General features: G+C 44.3%; 4 protein-coding genes across 24 annotated transcripts in view; 3 read left to right on the top strand and 1 right to left on the bottom strand.

Moving 5' to 3' along the window:
* The window catches only part of tun (tungus), a 61646-nt gene that overhangs the window by 19162 nt on the left and 19530 nt on the right, over window positions 1-22954 (bottom strand). The window lies entirely within an intron of this gene.
* Window positions 1429-9791, top strand: Poxn (Pox neuro). Of its 2 annotated transcripts, none has more exons than NM_001274087.1 (5): window positions 1429-1801; window positions 4971-5453; window positions 6029-6169; window positions 6239-6318; window positions 8411-9791. In NM_001274087.1, exons 2-5 carry the CDS (start codon window positions 5441-5443, stop codon window positions 9452-9454), a joined length of 1278 nt encoding a protein of 425 aa, NP_001261016.1. In that variant the 5' UTR covers window positions 1429-1801; window positions 4971-5440; the 3' UTR covers window positions 9455-9791. The 2 variants fall into 2 exon arrangements, with proteins under 2 accessions (NP_001261016.1, NP_476686.1); NM_057338.3 differs by having other exon boundaries at window positions 1567-1801.
* On the top strand, window positions 15370-17370 carry CG33465 (uncharacterized protein). Its single transcript, NM_001038861.3, has 7 exons — window positions 15370-15597; window positions 15667-15712; window positions 15764-15927; window positions 16017-16535; window positions 16592-16640; window positions 16712-16839; window positions 16895-17370. Exons 1-7 carry the CDS (start codon window positions 15399-15401, stop codon window positions 17254-17256), a joined length of 1467 nt encoding a protein of 488 aa, NP_001033950.2. The 5' UTR covers window positions 15370-15398; the 3' UTR covers window positions 17257-17370.
* Zasp52 (Z band alternatively spliced PDZ-motif protein 52) overlaps window positions 19480-22954 on the top strand; it is a 54440-nt gene continuing 50965 nt past the window's right edge. For 18 of the 20 annotated variants that reach the window (NM_001316421.1, NM_001032250.3, NM_001274078.1 and 15 more), the window contains exon 1: window positions 21567-21755. The gene's annotated coding sequence lies outside the window, so the exon portion shown is untranslated. Of the gene's footprint in view, window positions 19725-21566; window positions 21756-22954 lie in introns of those variants that run through there. The other 2 variants (NM_145757.3, NM_001316423.1) reach the window with 1 other exon arrangement.

Raw genomic sequence — 22954 nt, 5'->3', positions numbered from 1 at the left:
TAATCCGGACTCCTCCCTTGGAACAATCACAAACAATGTGACAGCTTTATCTTTCAGCACCAGTCGCCGTCGCAGTGAAAATCCATTTCCAATTGTGAATGCCGAGCGACAATTGTCGAATTCAATTAACGCCTGCGGCACCACCGAGCGTTACTTAACGCCGACACCCACCCAACGACCTCCGCCTCCTGCCGCTCCTCCTACTCCTCCTCCTCCTCCTCTCCCCCGGGAGTTTCCAGCGGGTGGGCAAGGACGAGCCGTAGCTGTGGCCGTAGCTGTGGCTGTTTCGCCAGGGTAACGGCTATGCAGTGTCACAATGCGGATGTGGATGTGGATGGGGTCCTTGGAGTGGGCGAGATACATACACTATCAGTTTCTATGAACCACACGATGCAGGACGTGGGCGGGGGGCGGGAGTGAGAGCGTTTGCGTGCTGCGTTGCCTCCGCCGATTGGCCGGAACGCGGCTGCAACGGCAACGCATCGGCTGCGGAAACGGCCACGGATAAGGCTACGCTCTGCCGCAACGCTCTCTGGCCGGAACTCGCCGACCATCCACACCAAATTCTACTACCCCCAGAGCGTTCACAGAGCGAAGGCGGGCTGCACGGACGTCATGCAATCGCACAGTGGAGCAAAAGTTGCAAGCTGGATTGTACTGAACTTGCTCGGTTTTTGCTCATAACATTAAGTTTGTGTACCAAGTTAGAAAAACAATTTTGACACTAAACTATTAGTTTCAAATCAGGTGGCTCATTCTTAACATTTCAAAGTAGCTTTAATGTAAAAGGTCATGGTATCATGCTTCTATAAGGTTTCCTTTCTTCCCAAATATATTACAATGTAATCCTAAAAAGTTTTGAACTCTTAAATCACAAAGATAGTTTAGTTAGCTGCACTTGAGTATCATCACAATTTTTACTACTAACCAACTAATCAACTAACCAGATTAGCAATGTTTATCTACAAAGGTAACTGCGTATTAGTCACTCTCTGAATATAGTGGCTTTACGTAATTACCCCTAATTTCAATGCGGTTTTCTATGCTGTTGAAATCGACCTAGCCCACTAGCCTCTAGCTTCACACTTGACCCACTGTGCCCGTGTCGATTTCGCTCCCGGAGGACGTGTCACCTGGCCCCCACCCCTGCTGCCGAATCTGGCCAATGGCAGCTCACCGTCGGCGCAGCGTGCGACGCATGCGCACCGGGCCAGCTCTCTGATTGGCTCTCATTGGCTGGCGGTGGGCCAAATGGGGCTGAAACCGACGCGGACGTCGCAGCCGTGAAAAACCGGTTACACCAGAAAAACGGTTCGTCCGTGAGTCCGTGAACGCTTGTGTCAGTGTGTGCGGGCCGCGTATTACGAGTGTGTTAGTGAGCGGCGGCTTTTCGGTGGCGTTTTGGGCCGCTCTGCTTGGCGGCGCTTCAGTAGAAATTGTCGGCTGATGGACCGCGGGCGAGGCACGAAGCCAACTCTCAATTTCCACTGCTACCGCCACTGCCACTGCCACAAAAATTGATCGAATCGATGCGCCGGTCCCGCGATTCGCGTGCAGTTAGTCGAATTTTTGACGGTCGAGTGACAAGGTGCGTCGCGTTCCGAACTCCCAAATAAGAATCATACAGAAGCCATTAGCCGTCGCGCCTCCGAACTGAGTAATCGGCCATTATCCGCGGAATAAGCCACACGGTGCATGCAAAACTCGAGCGGAAAGTGTTGTGCTCAAGTGATCAAAGGATTCGAACCAAGTTGCGGCAAAGTTATTGGATAGCCGGCGAATTCAGTGCTCTAAGTTTAAGGTGAGCACATCTTTTGAATTATATATTTCAAAAGTATAACCATCTAGGAAAGATACTATTCATGGAAGATTATCCGTTTTTGGTCAAGCTTTTATGCTTGCACAACGTTTTTAAATTGAGCTTCACCAAGTTATGTTGAATTGGTAAAGTTTAAGTGTTCATTTGCTATCTAGATTATAAAAAATAGAACATAAAAAGATAAAAAACTAGCAGATTCAAGTATCTGTTATAATATTCCATAGATCGTTTATAACGAATTGTCATTATTATTGGCATAAATTAGTTAGAATACATTTGCTTGGATCTGAAAATAAATTTGAGCTTTTATTTGAATCTGCTTCATTAAATGAAATTAGATGACAACTTTATTAGTTCACTGACAAGTTTTTAGATTGTATATTTTGTTGATTTGGATTTTACGCCAGATGTGCTATCTCGTTTTCTACTCGAGACCAGATAAGCTTAATTGAACTTGGTGAAAAGTGCACACATTGCATTTTGAGTGCAGACACATTCTAATCCGTAATATTATGCCAACACTTGACAAAAGCTAACGACGATGACTTATCGGCGTCTTAATTAAGATCTGGTCGCATCCATCGACCTGCCCATAATGACCACCATAAACGATCGTAATCAATTTGTTTGCGCATAATTTGCTTTCTCAACAACTAAATCATTAAAAATCGAGTCGCTCCCGATCAGGTTGCGGCGTTTTTGAAAGACTTTAATAACGATATTTGCTTATCGAGTTCGACACATCGGTCTCAAGTCCGACCTCGTCCCCCCAGACCCAACGCCCTGCCATCGATCGGCTTATTTCTTAATGAACGACGATCTGATCTAACGGATCGAGTCTGAACGGAACCAAACGGGGCGATCTTCATTCAACCGGCGGCGTTAGTTTCGGCCAAGATTCGATTCCAATAATATTCGAATAATATTCATGTTGTGAATGAAGTGGAAGATGCCACCGGATGGCCTGAATCGAATTTGCAATGCAAAACTACGGCCAATTGAACTTCCGCCGCACCGAGATAACTCATTTAAAGCGGACCAATCGATCGTTGGCCAGACTGCCAACGATCGATGACTGCCTTTTTGGCCAGACTTTAGTTTTCCCACGACCACGGCGAGCGACAAAAGTCAAAAATCGTATGCTAATTAATTCTTTGTCATGCCGTCGTTTCTGGCTGCCATTATGGCCCATTGACTTGTGTGCTTTCTAAGCCAAAGCCCAAGCCACCGGCTTTCGGGGCTTTTGGCCATCGGCAACGAGGCAACGAGCCGTCGGACAACTTACTTAAGCGTGGTCCAGAAAGAGCAAGCTAATCATATTCAAATGGTGAAGCGTACGTTTTATTATAATTTTTTTATTTTAATTAGCGGCTGTTAATGCCCCGCTTGGCTCTGGCTTCGATCGATCCATTGATCTGCGGGGGGGGCAGCAAATGATAAAAAATAAAATCAAGGGAGAGGGTTCCGAAACAGAAGCTCGGCCAACCTGTCGGTTCCACTTTCGGTAATCGCACGAATTTAAATTATTGTATGTTTAACTAATTTCTATCGGTTTTTATGTCTGTTCCGCTTGACATGTGCACGGAGCTAATTGAGACTTACGAGTTGAGGATTGTGGAGAAATCGGTAGCACTTGGGGAAGATACTAATTATACTCGTATATTATCCCCCCTGAAAACCAGAAAGCGGTTCTCGAGAACCCAGATTAGCAACATCCCTATATATATAACTCGCAATTTGGCCTCAAGATCGCATTCAACATTTAAAATTGTAGCCGTTGTGGATCTGGAAAAAACCTTTGCTACGCGTTCACATTTTATAAGGTCTCTTAAAATTAGAGGGGATTTTTTGGTCTCACCAGATACTTTGGATCACTGCTTGTTAGTTAGATTAGATATATTTCCAAAAGTAATACCTCAAATTTAGGTTTTTGTGTTCTGCAAGATACATTTTTCAGCATTCTAAGGATGGATCGTACCCAATAATTGATAATTAACACGTGTAGAAGTGGCAAAGCAAGTGGAATAGTCGCATATTTCTAGGGGTTGCTACTATGTCCGGAACTATTTAGTTTTGACTGCTCACTGGCCTCGATTGGGCCACGAAAAATTCCAGAGAAATGGGCGAGCAGCACGCCAGAGGGGAAATTAACCCTTTCATTGCGGCCAAATTGGATTTGGCCGGAATGTCTATTTCACTTTCTACAAAACCGAGTGGATTTGCAATCCTTATCGCACTGTCGGCCAAATCGTGGCCCCGGGCCAACTGCTAACTTTATGGCCTTAACGGCCAGCACGAGTTTCCCGTTCGCGGTGAGTGGTAACCGAAAAACTGAGACGGAGACTGAGAAGGTCCAAAAAAAACCTAATGAACAACTTAATTTCGAGTTCTTTTTTTCTCGTTCTGTTTGGTGTTTTTTCCGTTTTTTTTTTTTATTTCAAAGGGGGAGTGTGTGGTGCGTGCGGTGGTTCGGTGGCTTAACACGCGCATTTCGGTGGTTTTACGAGCTGAAAAGCGGCAAGGGAGCTGGACGAAGGACTCCCGGGCTCGGCAATTAAATCAAATGTGAATTCCATAATAACATGGCCATGACAAAGTGTGGACCGTCGGCCGGCAGTGGCAGTTACAGTTTTTGATTTATACGGTTCTTCAGCGCGTTTTCATGCCTCTGACAGGCTGGCGACAGGCTCAAATCCTGGCCCAAAAAGCATTAAGTAGAAAAAAAAAAAAAAAATAAAAACAGGAAGCGGAAACCACCGGCCGCAAGTTGGTGGTGCTGAAAGCCCATTTGCATATCTCTTTTGGGCCGGTTGCATATTTAACGAAATGAGCAATTGGCCAAAATTCATTTAATTGTTACCCCTGCCTGGCTAACTCTATACTTAGGAGTACGACTATAGCGACCTGGCCTAGATGGAGGGGGGGGGGGGGACCTTCTCGATAATGGGCCAGCAGTTCACGCTGCGCTCGGAATGTGCCTGATAAGCAGCTAATTTGAGATACTCCCTGGCACTGGGCGCTGGGCAATGGCCAGTGGTAACTGGTCACTGGTCACTGGACATGGCCATTGAGCACATAAACCACTGCACATTAAAACCTTCGGCCGCGTAGTTTTATAAAATAATTAAGTTTTATGTATTTTCCTTACTAGATTTTCACTGGTTTTTGGTTTTGGTCTTGGATCGGATCGGTTCTGGCCGGGCCTGGACGCCGTCCGAATTCGTGGAAGCCGTAAAAAGTCTTCGGGGAGTGGGCCGCCAGCATCATCCAGCATCGAACATCAGTTCGAGCAACGCCATTTGGGCCTGAGACTGAGCATCCTAATAGCCCGGCGACCACGACGACATCCATCAAAGCGTTTTTATGACGTTCTTGCTTGAAATTTGATTAAAATTCAGCGATTAACTAAGCAGCAGCAGCAGCATCAGCAGCAACGGGACGAAAGACAAAAAAATTAAAAGACTTAAGACAAACAACCAACAGCAAATAAACCAAAATACTTTACGGAGGCTAAGCGACTGCGAGCGACTACCGATAGCATCGGATCGTATCGAATCACTTTCGGATTGAATTGGATTGGATTGGCTCGCATTGAATTGAATTGTTGATCACATTTCAGCCATGCCGCATACAGGTGAGTCTCGCTAATGAACTTCAAAAGGAAATTAAACGAAAGCATCAGATGCCATCTCCAGTCGCAGTCCCCCATTTCACGTACTCCCCCCTGAATAACCAAAAACTCGAGATCCCACAAAGAGCCACGGTTATTACTGGCGCACTTTTGCCGCCTGCGTTTATGACCGCGGGTTGATAGGAGGGGAGAAAGGTGGGAAAGAGATTAGCCAAGTCAACAGGGCGGTTGCCAAACTGCGGGTATTTGGCCCAGACGCGTGTGCCCACTGTAAATCTTCCAGACTTTATTCGCTCTATTGGGAGGCTTAGGCGCTTTTAATTCCCACTATAAGCTCCATTTGTCTAGCAAAATTTACTTCCAAATATATGGCTTAACACTAACAGTTTAAGACAATACTTTCTAAGTATCTGTAAAGAAGCTGCTAATCTTGTTAATCTTGTTCAAAGCGAACTTAAAGATGGTTCTTTTCAAAGCCTTTAAATGTATATTAAATGGGTGAGGAGTACGTATTGGGACCAGGCAAAAATATAGTTTATTAATATCTAAAATATATCCTCTTCCTTTCAATCCTTTAGGTCAAGCTGGAGTCAACCAATTGGGCGGAGTTTTTGTGAATGGCCGTCCTTTGCCGGACTGCGTTCGTCGGAGGATCGTCGACTTGGCTTTGTGCGGAGTGAGGCCCTGTGATATATCCCGCCAGCTTCTGGTTTCCCATGGTGAGTTTATTACATATGACTTCCTTATACTTCAGATAAAGTAATATATTTTGTGCTTTTCTCGCATAGGCTGCGTTTCCAAAATTCTAACTCGCTTCTATGAGACGGGCTCCATTCGACCGGGATCCATTGGCGGCAGCAAGACCAAGGTAAGTGGGCTCCAAGCGGGAACGGGATTGCGAATGGGGGATGGTAACAAGATCTGGGGGGACGGGAAACCACATGTGGTCCGCTGTGGTGCATGAAATCAACAAACGATTATATAAAAATCAAACGCACAGCAGTAAATCCATAAAGTATCACAGATACACGGAAAGCAGATAGCCCAGATAAGCATTGTAACCAGCAGCTAGTTTACATGTTCTCGACATTCGATGACAGCCTTTATGGCCACGTGTGGGAGTGGAAGTTGGGTGAACGGTGAAGGAGTGGGCGTTCGAGTGCAGAGAGCGCAGCAAATCAATCTCGCCTGCCCAGGTCGAGGATGATAACCGGGAAGTGGGCTACCTGGATGGGGCTGGATTGGGCTGGCTGGAGCCACCTGTGCGGTTCGCACGCCCAATCAAGTGTGCCTGCTACCGTTTAAGCCGCTGCTGCTCGCTTCACGGCCCCAAAAAGTGACGACAATGGCACGAAGATAGTGCTGATTGCACTGGGCCATGGAATCAGCGATTCCATGCGGAGCCACGCGATAACACCGAATCACGACCCATACGCACCATACTAAACGCTTTGCAGACGGGTATTGTATATATATAGGGCTCTTTAAAGTATTAGTTTTATTGCATATTATTATATTTTCTACAAACTTGCAAAAAGGTTGTTCAGACAGGGTGCTTCGCTTCAGAGATCTTTCAAAGTACTTACATACTCGGTGGTAGTTAAATTGTGACTAGATTAAGAATCCGTGTTAGTTTTCAATGAGTTCCCACTATGTTTAGATCCTAGAGGGGCTAGTCTTAAAAGTGAGTAATATAAAGTAGATCCTGGGTTCATAAAATCGATTAAACTAAGGGAAATGAATTTTCTTAAATTAGGCTGATGGTTTTAATAGTTTGTCCTTTATGGTTTTAAAGGGATATTTTATGGATAGTAAGGGCATTTTACCAGCTATAGTCCGTGAAACTACCCCTTCCAATGCGACTTCCCCTCGACTGCGGAAACAGTTGTTCAGGTGCGATATTTGCCGACGGAACAGAACGCCTAATTAACGGTAGTTGCACCGCCCACCAAGTGCACAATGTACACGTCGGAAGGCGCCCCACACCCAGCATGTCGGTTACCCACCCGCTTACATGGTGATTCAATAAGCGCTCTGCACTCGCTCGAACAAAACGCGCATTTAACACCTACGCTGGGTCAATAAAGAAGTTGCCCCCGTCCCGTGTGCCCCTTGTGGCATGCATAGGAAAAGGGGGCGGGGCTGGTGCAAGGACAGTGGCCCGCAAAGAGCGAACGCGCGTGTAGATTTCTGATAAGATCTGGCATGCAAGCTTGCCGCGATGGAGGGGCTTCCGACCCCTTAAGTCCCCCACTACCGTTCGATAAACCCCCCTTAAGCGTATTTATGAATTTTTAATGAATTACCGCGTCACACGTGAAAAGCGGGCGCCAGTGAAAAACGGGAGGAAGGTCCTTCCTTTCAGTCACTCGTACAAATTAACATATGCAAAAGCAGCTACAACACGGATGTGGGTCCGATGCAAATCTTCCCGCGAACATGACAGCTTAAAGGGGGCGTGGCTGCGCTCGCTGTCGGCCGCTTTTGCAATTGTTGCGAGTGCGCCGTGGTTTATTTTAGTGCACAATTGAATTTCACGGCAATTAGTCGTAGGCCACAAAACGGGGGTAACCAGAGACACCTGAGAATAAAGGGGTTTAAAGCACCTGGCTGGCGGTTATAACCATAAATATCCAGTCACGCAACAGGCCTTTAACGTTTATGTCATATATAAATATATTATAAATTTTATCTAATACCTTTCTTAGTATGCACTTAATCATTGAATATTACGAAAATATCTACAGATATTCCGAAATCCATTCAAGTAAATTTGGAAACGGGCTGAAGCAAGCACTAGTACAAATGCTTATTTAATGAAGCTATAATGCTTGTTATCCACATAACATACAAAAAACCAATAATTGCAAATTAAAGGGTTATCATATGGAGACACAATAACTTTCAAAGATAATTGTTTTCTTAATAAATCTAAACTGTATAACTTCTTCTCTTTACAGCAAGTGGCCACGCCCACCGTGGTGAAGAAGATCATCCGGCTAAAGGAGGAGAACAGCGGCATGTTCGCGTGGGAAATTCGCGAGCAGCTGCAGCAGCAGCGCGTCTGCGATCCCAGTTCGGTGCCCTCGATCAGCTCCATCAACCGGATTCTGCGCAACAGCGGTCTGTGGACCGATGAGATGACATCCAGTCAGCAGAATGCCGCAGCTGCTGCAGCGGCGGCAGCGGCAGCGGCTCATCAGGCGGGCAGTGGTCCATCGAATGGATATGGCGGCCAAGCTCCGCCTCCTCCGGTAACCGTGGCTCCGCCCACACCGGCAGCCACGCCCTCCATCGCACGCTACGCCAAGCCGCCGGCGTTGATGATGAACTCCGCCGGCGAGATGCCAATTAAACCCGCTCCCAAAATGCCGCCCAGCATGGGACATGGCCACAGTCACGGCCTGAACCCCAATGTTTCGGGCCTGGACTTGAGTTACTCCGCTCTACACAAGCACTGGCTGTGGAATCCCTCCCTGCTCTACTACACCCAGGCTCACATTCAGGCCCAGGCGGCTGCGTCGGGTGGTCAATTCCTGCCCTATGCCGGTGGCTATTTGCCCCATGCCATGGCAGCGGCGGCCGCATCTTCCACATCCGCCTTGGGTGGTTTCACCAAGTCGGAGAGCTCCATCGATCTTTCGACTCCCGGAGCGGCTGGCGATGCGCTTAGCGACTGCGACTCCGGTAAATCCTCCCCGGCGGCACTCTCACTAACCGCTTCTGGAGGTGGAAATGGCGCCGGATCAGCTCCAGAGGCTTCACCAGGATCGACACTCAGCCACAGCCGCAAGCGGAATCCGTACTCCATCGAAGAACTGCTCAAGAAGCCGGAGAAACGACTCCGACTGGATAGCAACCGTCTGGAGTGCCTGGAATCCAGTTCCTGCGAGAGCAGCCAGGATAGTCCAGTTGCTCCACCCTTGGAAACGCCAGAGGATGAGGATCCCGCCGAGGCGGAGGAGGAGCAAGAGGAGGAAGACAGCGTTGAGGTAGTCAACTAAATCCACTGAGTGCGTCTCGCCACTGACCCAGTTTTGATCTGTGTATATATAGCAACCTAGTTTAATCGTAAACGCCCCATTCAAACAGTACTAATTTAATCTAAGTTGGAACTCGAATTGATGGAATTTCTGTGGTCACACGATCTTTTCACTTTCTTCTCTCTTAAACTGGATCTCTGATAATGATGTCTTAAACTGAATTTGTTCAGTCGATTAAAATACCCGTGAAATTGTATTCATTCCAAGTTCCATCCACATTGATTGCTATGAATAATGTTGCAAGGGGGTGATAATATAATAAAATATTTAAATACAACAATAAAACAATGTTCTGAGTAAACCAGTGTGTTTTGCATTATGGCTCATGGGTTTAAAATACAAGTAAGGCTTTAAAAAGGATCCTGAAATGCTGAACATAACCAACGGATGCAAAAGCTTATGCTTCGAAATTCGTGTAATAATATACTTTATTATGCGAAATTTTCTGCTACGAAATTCGTGTAATTTGTACCCAAGATGCCCATTTAAATGATAAATGAAGTGTTTTTCATCGACTCGCCGGTGGTCGTCGGCATCTGCGGCTCTCGTTCTTAATTAACTTGCGCGCCAATGAAGTGTCAACAAGTTGCCAACACGCTGGATCCGCAGGAGGGGGAATGGCGAAATTACAGGATGTCTGACACGACCATAACTATCGATCGCCCGCGGAGGAGGCATCGGAGGGATCGCCCCCAGAAGGAGGCGACAATGGTTGCCAACTGCAACTGCAACTGCAAGTGAAGCGGCGACTGGAAGTGCGAAAATGGCATTGGAATCGGCATGGTGGCATTGTGGCATTGTGGCATGGTGTTGCGGCACCGGCGGCCAATGTGAGTGGAATTTTAAAGCAGGTGCCCGGGGGAGCTGGACATGGCCATCCTGGGCGAAGGTGTGAAGTTGCGAGAAACTTTCCCAAGACCACTACTCTGAATATGCCAACAATAAATCAGTGGCTAAAAATAATTGCCGCGACAATTGCGCGCAGTTAAATTATGCAAAGCGCACAAAAAACGATGCGAAAAAACACGCTGCCATAATTGTATCACGTGCACGCCGCGATTCCGTATCCTGGCCAATATCGCCAATATCACTCCTTGCCACTCCACTCGAAACCAATGCACTCCACTCCACTCCACACCACTCCACTTCATAAACAATGCTAAAAGGCGTTGAGGATGCGCGCAAGGAAACTGACGGCGAGGAATGCACAGCCAGCAGGGCATATACCGGGGTATCGGTACAAGAAGACTCCTGATCATGGCCAGATTGGAATGCCCTGGCATGACTATGACTGACAGCCTCTGAGGTCACCACGCAAAAACTGTGCACGGAGAAAAAACAAACAAGCATTTATGAGCTATTGGTGTTTCGTGTTCGAAGGTTTATAGTGTTTCAGATGATTATAAGAAATTAATAATGGCATAAGCACTTAACATGGAATCTCATTTAAATTTTTTTGTGTTATATAGCTTATGTATATATTTTCTTTCAGTGCATTCGACGAAAGTCGAAGGGCTCTGGATCGCCGGATCGATGATGATGATGACGATGATTTCTGCTGATCGCTGATCGCAGCGACGATCCCGCTCGGGCGACACTTTTAGGCCAGGCCAGGATTGGAATCAGAATCAGTATCGGAATCGGAATTGGAATCGGGATCTCGGGATCTTGGGCCGACAGAATATTTTTATACGCTCGCGCTCGAAATATCAATGAGTCTGGACATTCGGAGAGACACAGAGACGCGTTTTTGCTTAACACATTTGGCGCGGCAAAAAACGCGCGCGCCGCTCGCGTTTGGATTTCGCTCTCGCCTTTTGCCCGTTTTTGCTGGCCATGCTAGCATAGCCCAGCGCTTGGTTGCTCCTCTTGTTAGCCGGCATTCGTGGGGCCGGAGCTGAAGGAGTCGTATCTGGAGGAGCTGGTAGCAGTAGCAGCCGGAGCAGAGCGCTGGCATGGATTGTTGCAATGTTTCGTCGCGCTGTTTGCGTTTGATTTGTGTTTTTGGTTTTTGCCCAGCTCGCCTCTGCGTTTTCGGCATAAATCAAAATCCAGTTGGGGCATTGGAAATTGGACTCGGACGCGGACGCGGACGTAGATGCGGAATGGGACAGAAGATGTCGTCGTGTACATTTCACCGATCCGAGGCCCTTCTGTGCGACAGATATTATGGCAGAAAATTTATTTTATGGCGGTAATGGTGTTATGTTTTACGCGATTAGCAGATCCAAATGTTTGACATTGCGGCGACATCGGGCTGGGAATGGAATCGCCAAGCGGATTTGCCCAGCTGAGGATGGGAATGGTAATGGTAATGGTCATAGTGATGGCTTGACAGCAGCATGCACCATAATTAATGTCATTCAATTACGGATAAACTCTATGGATTAAGATGGCGGACATGGAAACAAGACGCTGGCAATGCATATAAGTAATAAACGTGAATAGGATACGTCGTCCGCTAAAAAATTTAATAAGCGAATACATATTATGTTTAATTATATATATTTTGGTATTTTATGCCATAGGCATTGTTTTACCAAGATTAAACACTTCTGTGATTCATAAAATATGATTTTTCTTCTAAGACCTTAATAGCTACTTCTAATGAAGCTGTAGAGGAGTCGGCTGAAACTGTTCCTCAGCTTTATAAAGCCACATCTTCCGTTGTCACCTGACTTCCTCTTTCCCAATTAGCCTGAAATAGTGGGTCCAGAGCTTCCGCTTTCTAGGCCAGAACCTCTGGACCCCCCCCAACCCAAAGATGTGACCCAACGTCACTCTGGTTTTCTCCGGCTGCCTTTGGCATTTGGCTTCGTCTTCTGCGTTGCGTTTGTACATTGTCTGGGTTGGTTTTTAGTGCCGCACTGCCTTGTTAAATGAAGCAATTTTTTATGGTTAATTTCCTAAAGGTGCACTTAAATGCACCTCGGGGTTCGGGGGTTACTCTGACTCCTCGCAATATCTGTTTGCTCTTCGGCCGCGGACCTGAAATCTCGAAATGCTCTTGGCCTGGCCTCACTTGTCAACGCATTTCGAGATTGATTTCTCTGTTTTGTCTCTGGTCGTGGGCACAATTAAACCGTAAAAAGCGGCAACACGGCGAAGGGCCATCACATGGCCACATGGCTGGGGAGGAAGGGGTTAATTGGCGGTGCCAACAGAAGCAGTTATGTTCTCATTTAGAACGCTCCCGACAACAGGTTAGGACCCAATGTGAACTAATAAAAATTGAAACGTTTCGAGACCATTAAATTGTGAGTTTTGAGCTCGTTTCGGAATCGGAATCGAAATCGAAATAGGAGTTGAAATACGCATCACAGTGGGAATCGGTATGGGAATCGGGGTGGGAAATGGAAATGAAAATGGGAATGGGAATCAATGGTGGACGGACAGTAGCAACTGTGTGACATTTACATAATTAACCTTTATTGTGACCATTGATTGGGGCCGCAGGGGCGGAAATGAACTGGCCCTGGGTGTGAACCGGCCGAATTCGAGAGATCTTTCGCAAACGAGGCAATCGATGGTTGCGTGGATCGCGGCCAAGTCGAAGCCAATGACCCTTCGGTGGTCCAGCCGCCGACTGTGCGGCAATAAAAGTCGAGTTAACAACTTACAGGAGCCAAACACGCCACACGTTGATGGATATCTTTGCGACTCCCTGCGCGACTCTCCTTGGGACAGCGTGGCCGCTTCAGCTGGAACTAGCTACTTTTAACTATTCCAAACTGTTCAATCCAATATGTTTATGATATTAAACAACTTATAATTTCCTCGAAATCATAATCTTTGCACAGTATAATATATCATGTCCTGCCTTGCAAAACACAACAATTCTTAACAGAAAATATTTCATAATATTTATATAATTTTACATTTTTATTTGAGGGTGCTAGAATTGTGTCAGCACTGTCCTGCATCGCTGATTCTCCAGCTCCTTGTGAAGCTGGGACATCTCCCGCTGAGCCGTCGAAGTGGCACCCTTCGCTGGCTGCATGGATGGATGGATAGATGGCAGATGAACCTGCTCCCTGCCCCGCAGATGCAAATGAGCCCCCGGTCGGATGGTGTCCGAATTTGGAATCACGGGCTCCTCCTCCGCTGAGCGACGCAGTTAATTGGGAGCTTGTGTTATGACATTCTTATCGCCGAATGCGCGTCGACCCCACCTGGCGGCTCATAAAAGCGAGGGGAGCGTTTGCTATTGGGTTAAGGTGGCTTGGGTGATTCTAGCAGCTAAGCAGTTGAGCTGGGCAGCTGCCGAGAGGCATCCTAATTGGCAGCACTCGGGCGGGGGAAAGGCAAGTGCTCGTTTCGGACATTCCATCAAATGCGGATCGGATCGAAGGCGCTGCGAATCGGGCGAAATGCGCATACTTCCGCATTTTGTTGGCCGCTCAGCGATTCACCTGCTCGTCAGCCAGCTTGGCGCGTTCTGGCCACATTAACACGGCCCGCATTATCCTTGGCCATCATTAGTTGCTGGCTCGGCAATTACGCCACTCAATTGTCTTTGACTTGGCACAGGATCTCGGCGCAGGATCAGTAGCACCTTACCCAGCCATTGGGTTCTTGTTCCTCTTCCTGGTCCTGTTGCACCGCGGTAATGGAATTATAATTATAGCCTTGCTTCCTCCGCTGCTAATGTCGTCAGCGAGCACGAGTTTTAGCCCGATCCTAAGTTTCAGTTTCAGTTTCGGCACTGAGTAAGAGTTTTCAGTTTCGGAACTGCAGCTTGACGACTGTCGCCACATTAAATTGTCAAATTGTTTGGCCCCCTTATCACGATGTCCTCATGGGCACGTGCCCGGCACTCCGGGCACATCATCCTTGTGTCCTTTGCCGCTCATAACGGCAATTCGTGTTGACAAGTGCAAACATTAAGTAGCCGATCGATCCATCAGGTGAATGATATTGAGCTTGTACCACAAAGTACACATATTTAACCGGCTATTCCCTAATTCATTTTACACCATAACATAACGTACGAATGACATAGATACATATCCCTACACACATACATATTTAACATATTTCCTTGCAGAAATACATACATATTACTATAACTAGCAGAAGTTTTAGCTTAAGGATTTTATATTCTACTAAAAAAAACATTATTAAATGTTAAATGTAGTGAAATATGTCTATAACCGTTTGTAAGATTACATTGTTCCGATCCAAATTCAAATTTATTCATAATTTTAAATTTTAAATGTTAGTTTGGATACATTATTTAATTTATATTAATTCATTATAAGTACTCTATATAATTTAAATTAAATTTTAATAAAATAGAGTATGTTATCTAATAGCGTTAGCATTATTTTAGAACAGTTTGGTGGCTTTTGTCAATCATGGACATGTCCGAGCTATCGGACTGTAGCAAATTTCACTGGTTCCAAACCATAAACTACATTTGTAAAAATACTGTATCCTAATCTAATCTACATGGATTTTACAATTGACAATACATATTTATCGGCATGTCTCAAAACGTGTCCCAAGCGAAAGGCCACCTTTAGTTCATGTATTCAACGACTAGAGGCGCCACTTGGAATGTTTTTTATTTATTACACCCTTTACTTGTAAGGTAAAATGGGTATGCCAGACTCGTTATAAATCAGGGCACAGGAATAAGTTGGCGTTTTCGACCTTATGAAATATATTTACTCTAATGCCCATACATCGACCTAAACTGTCACGCCCACTCTTATGAAAACCGTTTAAATTTTATTTATTTTTTCTTCTGATAGTCGAGAAACTCTACTTCTTTTAACATAAATATCTTTCCAGTTTAAGAAAATGTGTAGCATTGCTGATAAGGCACATCGGTGGTTTCGCTTGTATTTGAAAATACAATGTGTTCTTGAGTCAGTCGTACAGGGTAATTTGTTCGAGAACAATGTCTCGTGTGCTTTCGTTAGCTCTGATCGGATTAGTGCTCTGCCAGGGTTTAGCACAACTGCTGGATAAAAAGTGTCACGATCCAAAAACTTCAGAGAATATAAATTTCAATCATGGTGCAACTGAAACCGCACCCTGGATGGCAAGCATATACAAGAATAACCAATTTATTTGCGACGGAACGCTTGTTCACAAATGTTAGTAAAAAATCAATTACATAATTTCCAGCAAAAAGTTATGTTTATACTAATACTATCTGATTTTAGTGTTCGTCCTAACGGCCGCGAGTTGCATATCGAAAGATAGTCAACTGTAAGTAGAACTCCAGTGCTAGCTTCACCGATTGAGCTTTTTTTTATGAAGGTACGTGCTTTTCGGGATGTACAACCAATACAGGGATGCATCACAATTCTTTAACAACGAACAATATGGAGTGGCGGTTGCTTTGCAACATTCCAATTTCCGCCCAAACAATGGCGTCAACGATATAGGCCTTTTAAGACTTTACGGTGAAGTGACGCATTATGGTAAGCTAACAAATGTAATAGCTCAAATAATATTACGATTATTGTTGATATTAACTACTCATTACTTTATACATTTATTCCACCTGCAGCCCACATCCGCCCGATTTGTATAATATTAGATCATGTGGTAAAGTCAGCACCATTTGAAAGGTTTGAGGGCTTTGGATGGCAACAACAAGGAACAGAAGCATCCAGCCAAGTGAGGCAGACCGTATATCTCTCTCAGAAAAAACCATTTGAGTGCCATCGAAATGGTCAGTTGTTGCCCATTAACGAGGGGCAATTCTGCGCCGGCAATAGGGATAGAAGTTTCTGTAGAAGTAACTCCGGCAGTCCGTTGACAGCTGATTTCACCTACGGCGTAAAAAATATCACCGTTCAGGTTGGATTGGTGAGCTACGGCAGCGAGTTGTGCAGCCCAACTAGCGTCTATACAGATGTTGTCGCCTTCAAGGACTGGATATATAATACTGTCAGGAATTTCGAAACTAAAGGTGATCAGGTTGTGTACGAAGAATGCAGGAGCAACTGGGCGGAGGATGTCCTTGTTCGCCTGTGGGAGGTATCTCTGCATCAGAATACTTTCTCTGGCGTGCTTATTACGAATAGTAAGTTCTATCTAGTAATAGTAAGTTCAATTTTTTAATTGTGTTTCTTTTCAAAGGATTTGTCTTGACGGTGGCCAGTGCTTTCCCTAACATTCCTTTAGTAATGTAAGTACAAATTATATGACTGTTATTAATTTATAACATTTCTGCTTAACTATTTAAATTTTTTCTTACAGGAAGGTGGAAACCAAATATCTCAAAAGTTTCGACGTGGAATCGATCCATACCCATCCCAGATTCACGCATTCATCAATGGACAACAATATTGCATTGCTTAAACTAGCTCACGATGTGCCAAACTCAGGTAAAAAAGATTCAGTTTTGAACGCTTAATCGATCTTAAAAATCTTTTAATTTAGATCTTGTCAAGCCAATCTGCATTGTCCCAAGTCCCAAATTGCCAAGGATGTTAACTACACTTGTGGATGAGACCACCAATGATTTCAGAGGCGTCAGGAATGTTACTTTGAACGCCATCAATCACATTGAATGCGCCAGAAGAATTGGGAAACCACTTAAAAGTAACCAATTTTGTGTCGCACAACCTATTGATTTTAAAGTTCAAGCGCCAGGCTCAATCATAGGCACATATAGAAATATCGGCGATGGTAATAGGTACTATCTTTTTGGCCTAATGAGCTACAGTAAGGACGGCATGGTGGTCTACACCTATATACAAAGCTATTTGGATTGGATAATGGATAAAGTTTATTATAATTAAATATATAATAAATAAATAACTATAAAATAAATCATTTCGTAAATATTTTTAATATGATGAAATGAATAAATATAAAATATATCATTCCAAAAATGCAATAAAAATTATCAATGCAAATCTGAGTTTATACTTACGATTTTCTTTTAAATTTATAAATGTACTTTTTGGTATAAGATTGCGGTGATGAGAAGTGCATATTATCGGCATAAATTAAAAAAAAAATTTAATAAAAACTCATTGCTAGCTCCTCATGTTGAATATCTGTTACACCTTTATAAATCATTAAAACAATTATGAATGGTTAAATAACAAATCAGGAATAAATAACATCGATGAACCAGTATGAATGATAAGCCTTATATTTAATATTTATCACATTATGTAGCAAAATGTTTTGCTTATTTTGAAAATAAATAAAAAATAAGACCCAGTCTGCAGTTCACTTCTTTCTATTTAGATAAAATTAATTATATTATCATGTTACTTTTTTTTTACTCAATCCGTAGCTTATAGCTGTGCCCGCATAGGTGGCGCTGCATTTGTGTAAAATGAATGTAAACTATGAAGGTTTCGTAAGTCAACGCTAGGTGTCCAACATACAGTTTAAAACACAATTTTGGAGCCCAGTATGTGAATAGTCTAGGTCCTAAACATAAACTAAACTAAAATAAGCATTGTTAAAAAGCGTTTGCAGGTTATTTGGTTCATCCATAAATGTTTTTTTTTTAGAAATATTTATAAATCGATAAATAGTAAAGCACAGCTGTTTTCATGGTAATACATTTTGGCACACAAAGTACCGTGTACTTAAGCAACAACACACATTTTCATGTCTTTTGCGGCTTATTCCCATGCAATTTCTTTATTTAAGCGCTCATTAAATTGTAAAGCCAAATGCGTCCCCCACTAGATTATATAGTTGGCACATCCTCTTGGCCTCCTCGCACATCCTCAATGCAATTACGCGCATGCCGACAGCGCATGCGTGACATTTTCAGAGTGACTGCGCGATGTCGCTTCCTCTGGCTGGGTTCTGTTGGCCGGTCTGTCTTTGGGCCAGAAGTCCGCTCTGTCGACTGATCAAACAAAATAGCTGGCAAATGATTTACTACCGCTCTCGCGTGCATTAGCCAAAGTCATGGGGCTAGCACTTTTGGTTTCTGTTTGTTCTTTTCACCTCCAGTTGCTGGGAGACGGGGTTTTGTTGGCCCGCTTCTCGCTCTTGGTCAACAATATCACTGCAAAGCAAAGGGCATGAAGCAGGCGATCTGCAAGGCGGCAACCGGTTTCGGCCAACTGCGCAGTTTGATCGCTTTTTTCATGTCTTTCTTTTATTTTTTTTTTTTGGGAGGAACTGCATTTGCTGAATTGTTGCCCTCACAAAGAGTTTTTGCGGTTTGCCAAGAAAGTTACCAGTTTTAGATTTTTAAATTTAAATGTATTTATTTTAATTTGAAGAGTATGTATTTTGTTGCGATATATAGATATTCTTTATAAATCAGCTTTGATAAGCAGGTTAAGTTGGCTCATTCATTACAAGGAAAGTAACTGCATTCAGAAAAGTACGCATAAAAGGTTTAGAGGGTGTGCGAAAATCGCCGCTTTCCCGACTGTTTTGATTTTTGTTTGGCGCTAAAAAGGAAAATCAGACTTTGTGCCCGTCCAGAATCAGGGTGTTGTGTTGGGGCCGCTGTTGTTTTGGGTTGTGTAGCCGTCACCCAGATTATCAGGAAACTGGAGGAACCAGTTTCGGTGCGATGTGGCATGCAACCTAAATATAGAATTGCAGCTCGCCAAAAGTCGCGCTATTTGCTGCAAATTAGCTTGCTCAAATTATTGATCCAGACCAGAAAACTGAATTTATGGCTCGAATGCCATTATCACTGGCTGCGAAATTCATGGCTTATGGTTGCGCCCGGTGTTTGTTTATATTTGCATTTGCTCTATTCGGCTTTTTCTGGCCTTATCTTATCAGCAAGTGCCGCACACGAGTGTCACACATGCACAGGTACAGATACACATAGACTGGCCGATACAGATACGGATACCGATACAATTGCGCACCTTTTGGCCAACCACTTACCTGTTGATTGAGCGGAGAAGAGAGCGAGTGAGAGCGCAGCGTGCGGATGTGTGGGTGAGCGGGAGTATTTGTGTGAGTCGCTCGTCTTACAGTGCGACTCCAAACAACCCGTCGTCGTCGAGATCCCGATCCCAGCCCTCATTCGCTCGAACGCAACGATCGCGCGCGGTTGTATCTCGCAGAACAACAGAACAGAAAGATATAAACCCGGAACGAAAGATATAAGACCAAGAAGTGTCGAGGAACTCAAACGTATTCACTCAAGTGCTCAAAACATCCAGAAACAACTCTCCCGGTCACGGTCCCCCAAACGCTTTTCATTTTCGCAGAGAGAGAGAACGTTACGAATCCGCTTGCGAATCCAACAAGTGCGAGTGAAGGAAGTGTAAGTGTCTTGGCCAGTTTCTTGGCGATTTGTTGTTTGTGGTTCGTTGTTTGTTGTTTGTGCTGGCCTCCTGCCAAAAAGTTTTCAAAAAAAAAAAAAAAAACGGCTCCGCGAAGAGCCGGTTTCGAGCCACAGGGCTCGATTGTGTGATTCATGGCTCCGAAAACTTGACCGTTGACTCAGCATCCCCGAATATCAAAGACAGATTTAAGCAATTAAACCGCATTGGTATAAAAAGCAAAAGTGTTAACCGCAAGTTATTGTGTAACTAACCGTTGTCACCGTTGTCATTAAAACATAAAAACGAAAGATCGCCGAGATGCGGTCTTTAAACTTAATTACGCCCGTATCTCGGTATTTCGTATCTTAATCGCCTGACCGAAATGCGTAATAAAAAACCGCAAGAACAGTGTTTTTTGTTAGTGATTTTGATTGAATTGCGCTAGATTCTTTATTATCATTTTTGCCACTCAACATGATTTAATTAAAAAGCCGAAATGTTTTTTGTCGGCATAGTTAGGTGGCGGGTTGGTTTATTATTATTTGTTTACTTGTTTGCTGTTCTTGTTTAACCCGCCTGAGCTTTTTATGCCACCCGCTATGTGATGTGATGTAGACACAAATACGCGCGGCATAAAACATCCAAATATTATATTATATTATACATATTTATCTACATAGTCGTCCATGTTTTCCTGTCCATTTTTTTTTTGTTTTTTGGTGGATTGGTGGATTGTTTGCCTCGATTCGATTCAATTCGTTTCGTTTCATTTCGCTGCTTGATTGAGCACATCAGCGCTGGCAAAAACATATTTGCGTTTATTTTTGTAAGCTTTGCGCTATGGCTACATTTTAACATATTAATGCTTTATGGCTCACTTTTCATGCACTGGAAATTCAATTTAGGGAAATTTCATTTTAGCGAGAGTATGTTTTTGGACCTGCGATCTTTAAAAGAAGCATGCATTGGGTATGAGGGATGTGTGACCCCGACGGAATGATTAATTGTTTATTGAGAAATGGATAATGGATCGGATGGATCATAGCTCGGATGGAGTCACCACCGCTGATTCACGCACTTAGGATCTTTTGTGACCCAAATTCCCCAGATTATTCGGGGTTGTTGTTCCCATTTAGCTGCACACTTTGTTGTGGTTTTGAGGAAAACAGATCACGGGAAATAGTTCAGCACCTGCACTTGCTTTCAACTTCAAAGAGATGTGCCAAATGTGCGTTTCATACGCATAGTACATTCATGACAAGAAACAATAATATGAGATCATTGAAACTTTATGTATATCTAAAGTATAGATAATGAAATTATCCTACTTAAGGATTTATTTTTTGGGCAATTGTACTTGAGCCCTTCAGCAAATTGTTTATCCCATTTAACTAGATGTAATTATAGGATTACTATAAGTTACAGCCCCGAAACGGACTGATTGCACATGGGCATTTGGCTGGCTGCGCCGTTAAAAGCTTGGCTATGAAAACAAAATACAAACAATTAGCCAAATAACAAAAAGAATAGCCCGCACCAGGAACAACAACAAAACAGTGGGCCACAAAAGCCAGACAGACATTGGCAGCCGTTGCCGTCGCCGTCGTCTGGCGTTTTGTAGCTTTGCGGCTCTGCCGTCGTATCGGTTGGGAATTGAGAACCGACAATGTCTATATAGATGCTATATAGCCAGACTGTGCCACTGCCACTGCCTCTCGCACGGCCCAAAAGCAGCGACGCCGGCAGCGACGACGACTGCGACGGCAGCGATGTGGTTGAAAAGATTTTTGTATTCGAAAACGGCACAAAATGCACATAAAAATTTTCGGTTTCGGTTTTTGCTTTAGTTGAGAGAAAATCGTCGCTTAGTTAACGTCGCCCAAGAACTGAACTGGCAGTGCACCACAAACGTCACGAATATACGAAACCGAGATCCAAGTCCAAATCAGTAAAAATCAAATCAAATCGAAACCGTATCGAATCGAATCTAATCGAATCCCAGCAGAAAGCCACCCGATCGGAATAAATCGGTCAGTACCAGGTCGCATGTGAAATCAGACATTCGGTTAAGTAGAAATCAGCTGGTTATACAATAGCCTGCCGCAATCGATTCGCCAGGATCGCTGATGAATCAGAATCAATATCAGAGACAGTCACCGCCCCTCTCCCTCACCATTCGTCCACTAAATAGTGACTTGTGTGCATTTTGTGAAGGTTAACAACAAGTAAAGTCCCTTACGAAACCGAAGACTCAGCGCGAATAATATAGGCGATTGGTAAATAATTTTCTTGGCACGCCGATCCAGGGAATTTCTTTTGACGCATATATCACATTTGTTGGCCAGAGCACAGATACAGAGATACAGATACGTTGTAGATCTTCGGCTCGTTGAAATTGAATAAAATTATATAGTCAAAAAGCGAGAAAATTTTTAGAAACTTTTCAAGGTGAGTTTATTTATAGCTCCTCGAAATGGCTGCGCGGATTGGATTTGTTTCCGAATACTCTCGCTCAGTCAGTCAGTCAGCGCCGTTCGCCAGCAGCCATCCGCCAGATACAATATCTGCCAGATACAGATACACAAATTGCGAAAGTGCTGCGAATGTGGCGGCCACCACCTCCTGCGCCTCCTTTCTATGCTCGAATTGCTGCGGTTTGGCGCCACAAATTCTGAGACATTTTCAAAACGTTTTGAGCGCTATATAGACTATATATCGGCGACAGCATAAAGCATCGCATATTAATGAAGCCAGACCAGCTCTCTAGGTCGCCTCCTCGAAAAGTGTCTTTCGTTATCTTGGCAATTTTCGTTTGCGATTTTCGTGGCTGCTCTTCGGATTTCCTCTTCGCCTGATCTATTTTCAGCGATTTTCAGCAATCGCTCTCTCCTTTTCTCTCTGCCTACCTCGCCAGCTCTCGCTCACTCTCACTGCCGCTGACATCACGTATACGCAGTGGTTGCTCTCCATTTCCATTTGCCATTTCCAATTCCTGCCAGGCCACCAGCAGTCTGCCTGTGATGTAATTTAGCCATGACCAAAACTTGTTGATACTCGCCCTGTTCTTGTGTCCGTTTATCTTCTGGCTTTCTTTTAGCCTGGGTTCAGTGAACCCCAACAAAACGACGAAATCGATTAATCACCCACCTTGTTATCTAGCGATTAAACTAATGTTTGGTCACCTCACCAATAATAGCTGTAAAGCAATCGCCACTTCGACCGAATCAAT

The sequence above is a fragment of the Drosophila melanogaster genome, chromosome 2R, assembly GCF_000001215.4.
Source record: "Drosophila melanogaster chromosome 2R".
NCBI classification, from domain to species: domain Eukaryota; kingdom Metazoa; phylum Arthropoda; class Insecta; order Diptera; family Drosophilidae; genus Drosophila; species Drosophila melanogaster.
This window is presented reverse-complemented; position numbering and strand designations above follow the sequence as displayed.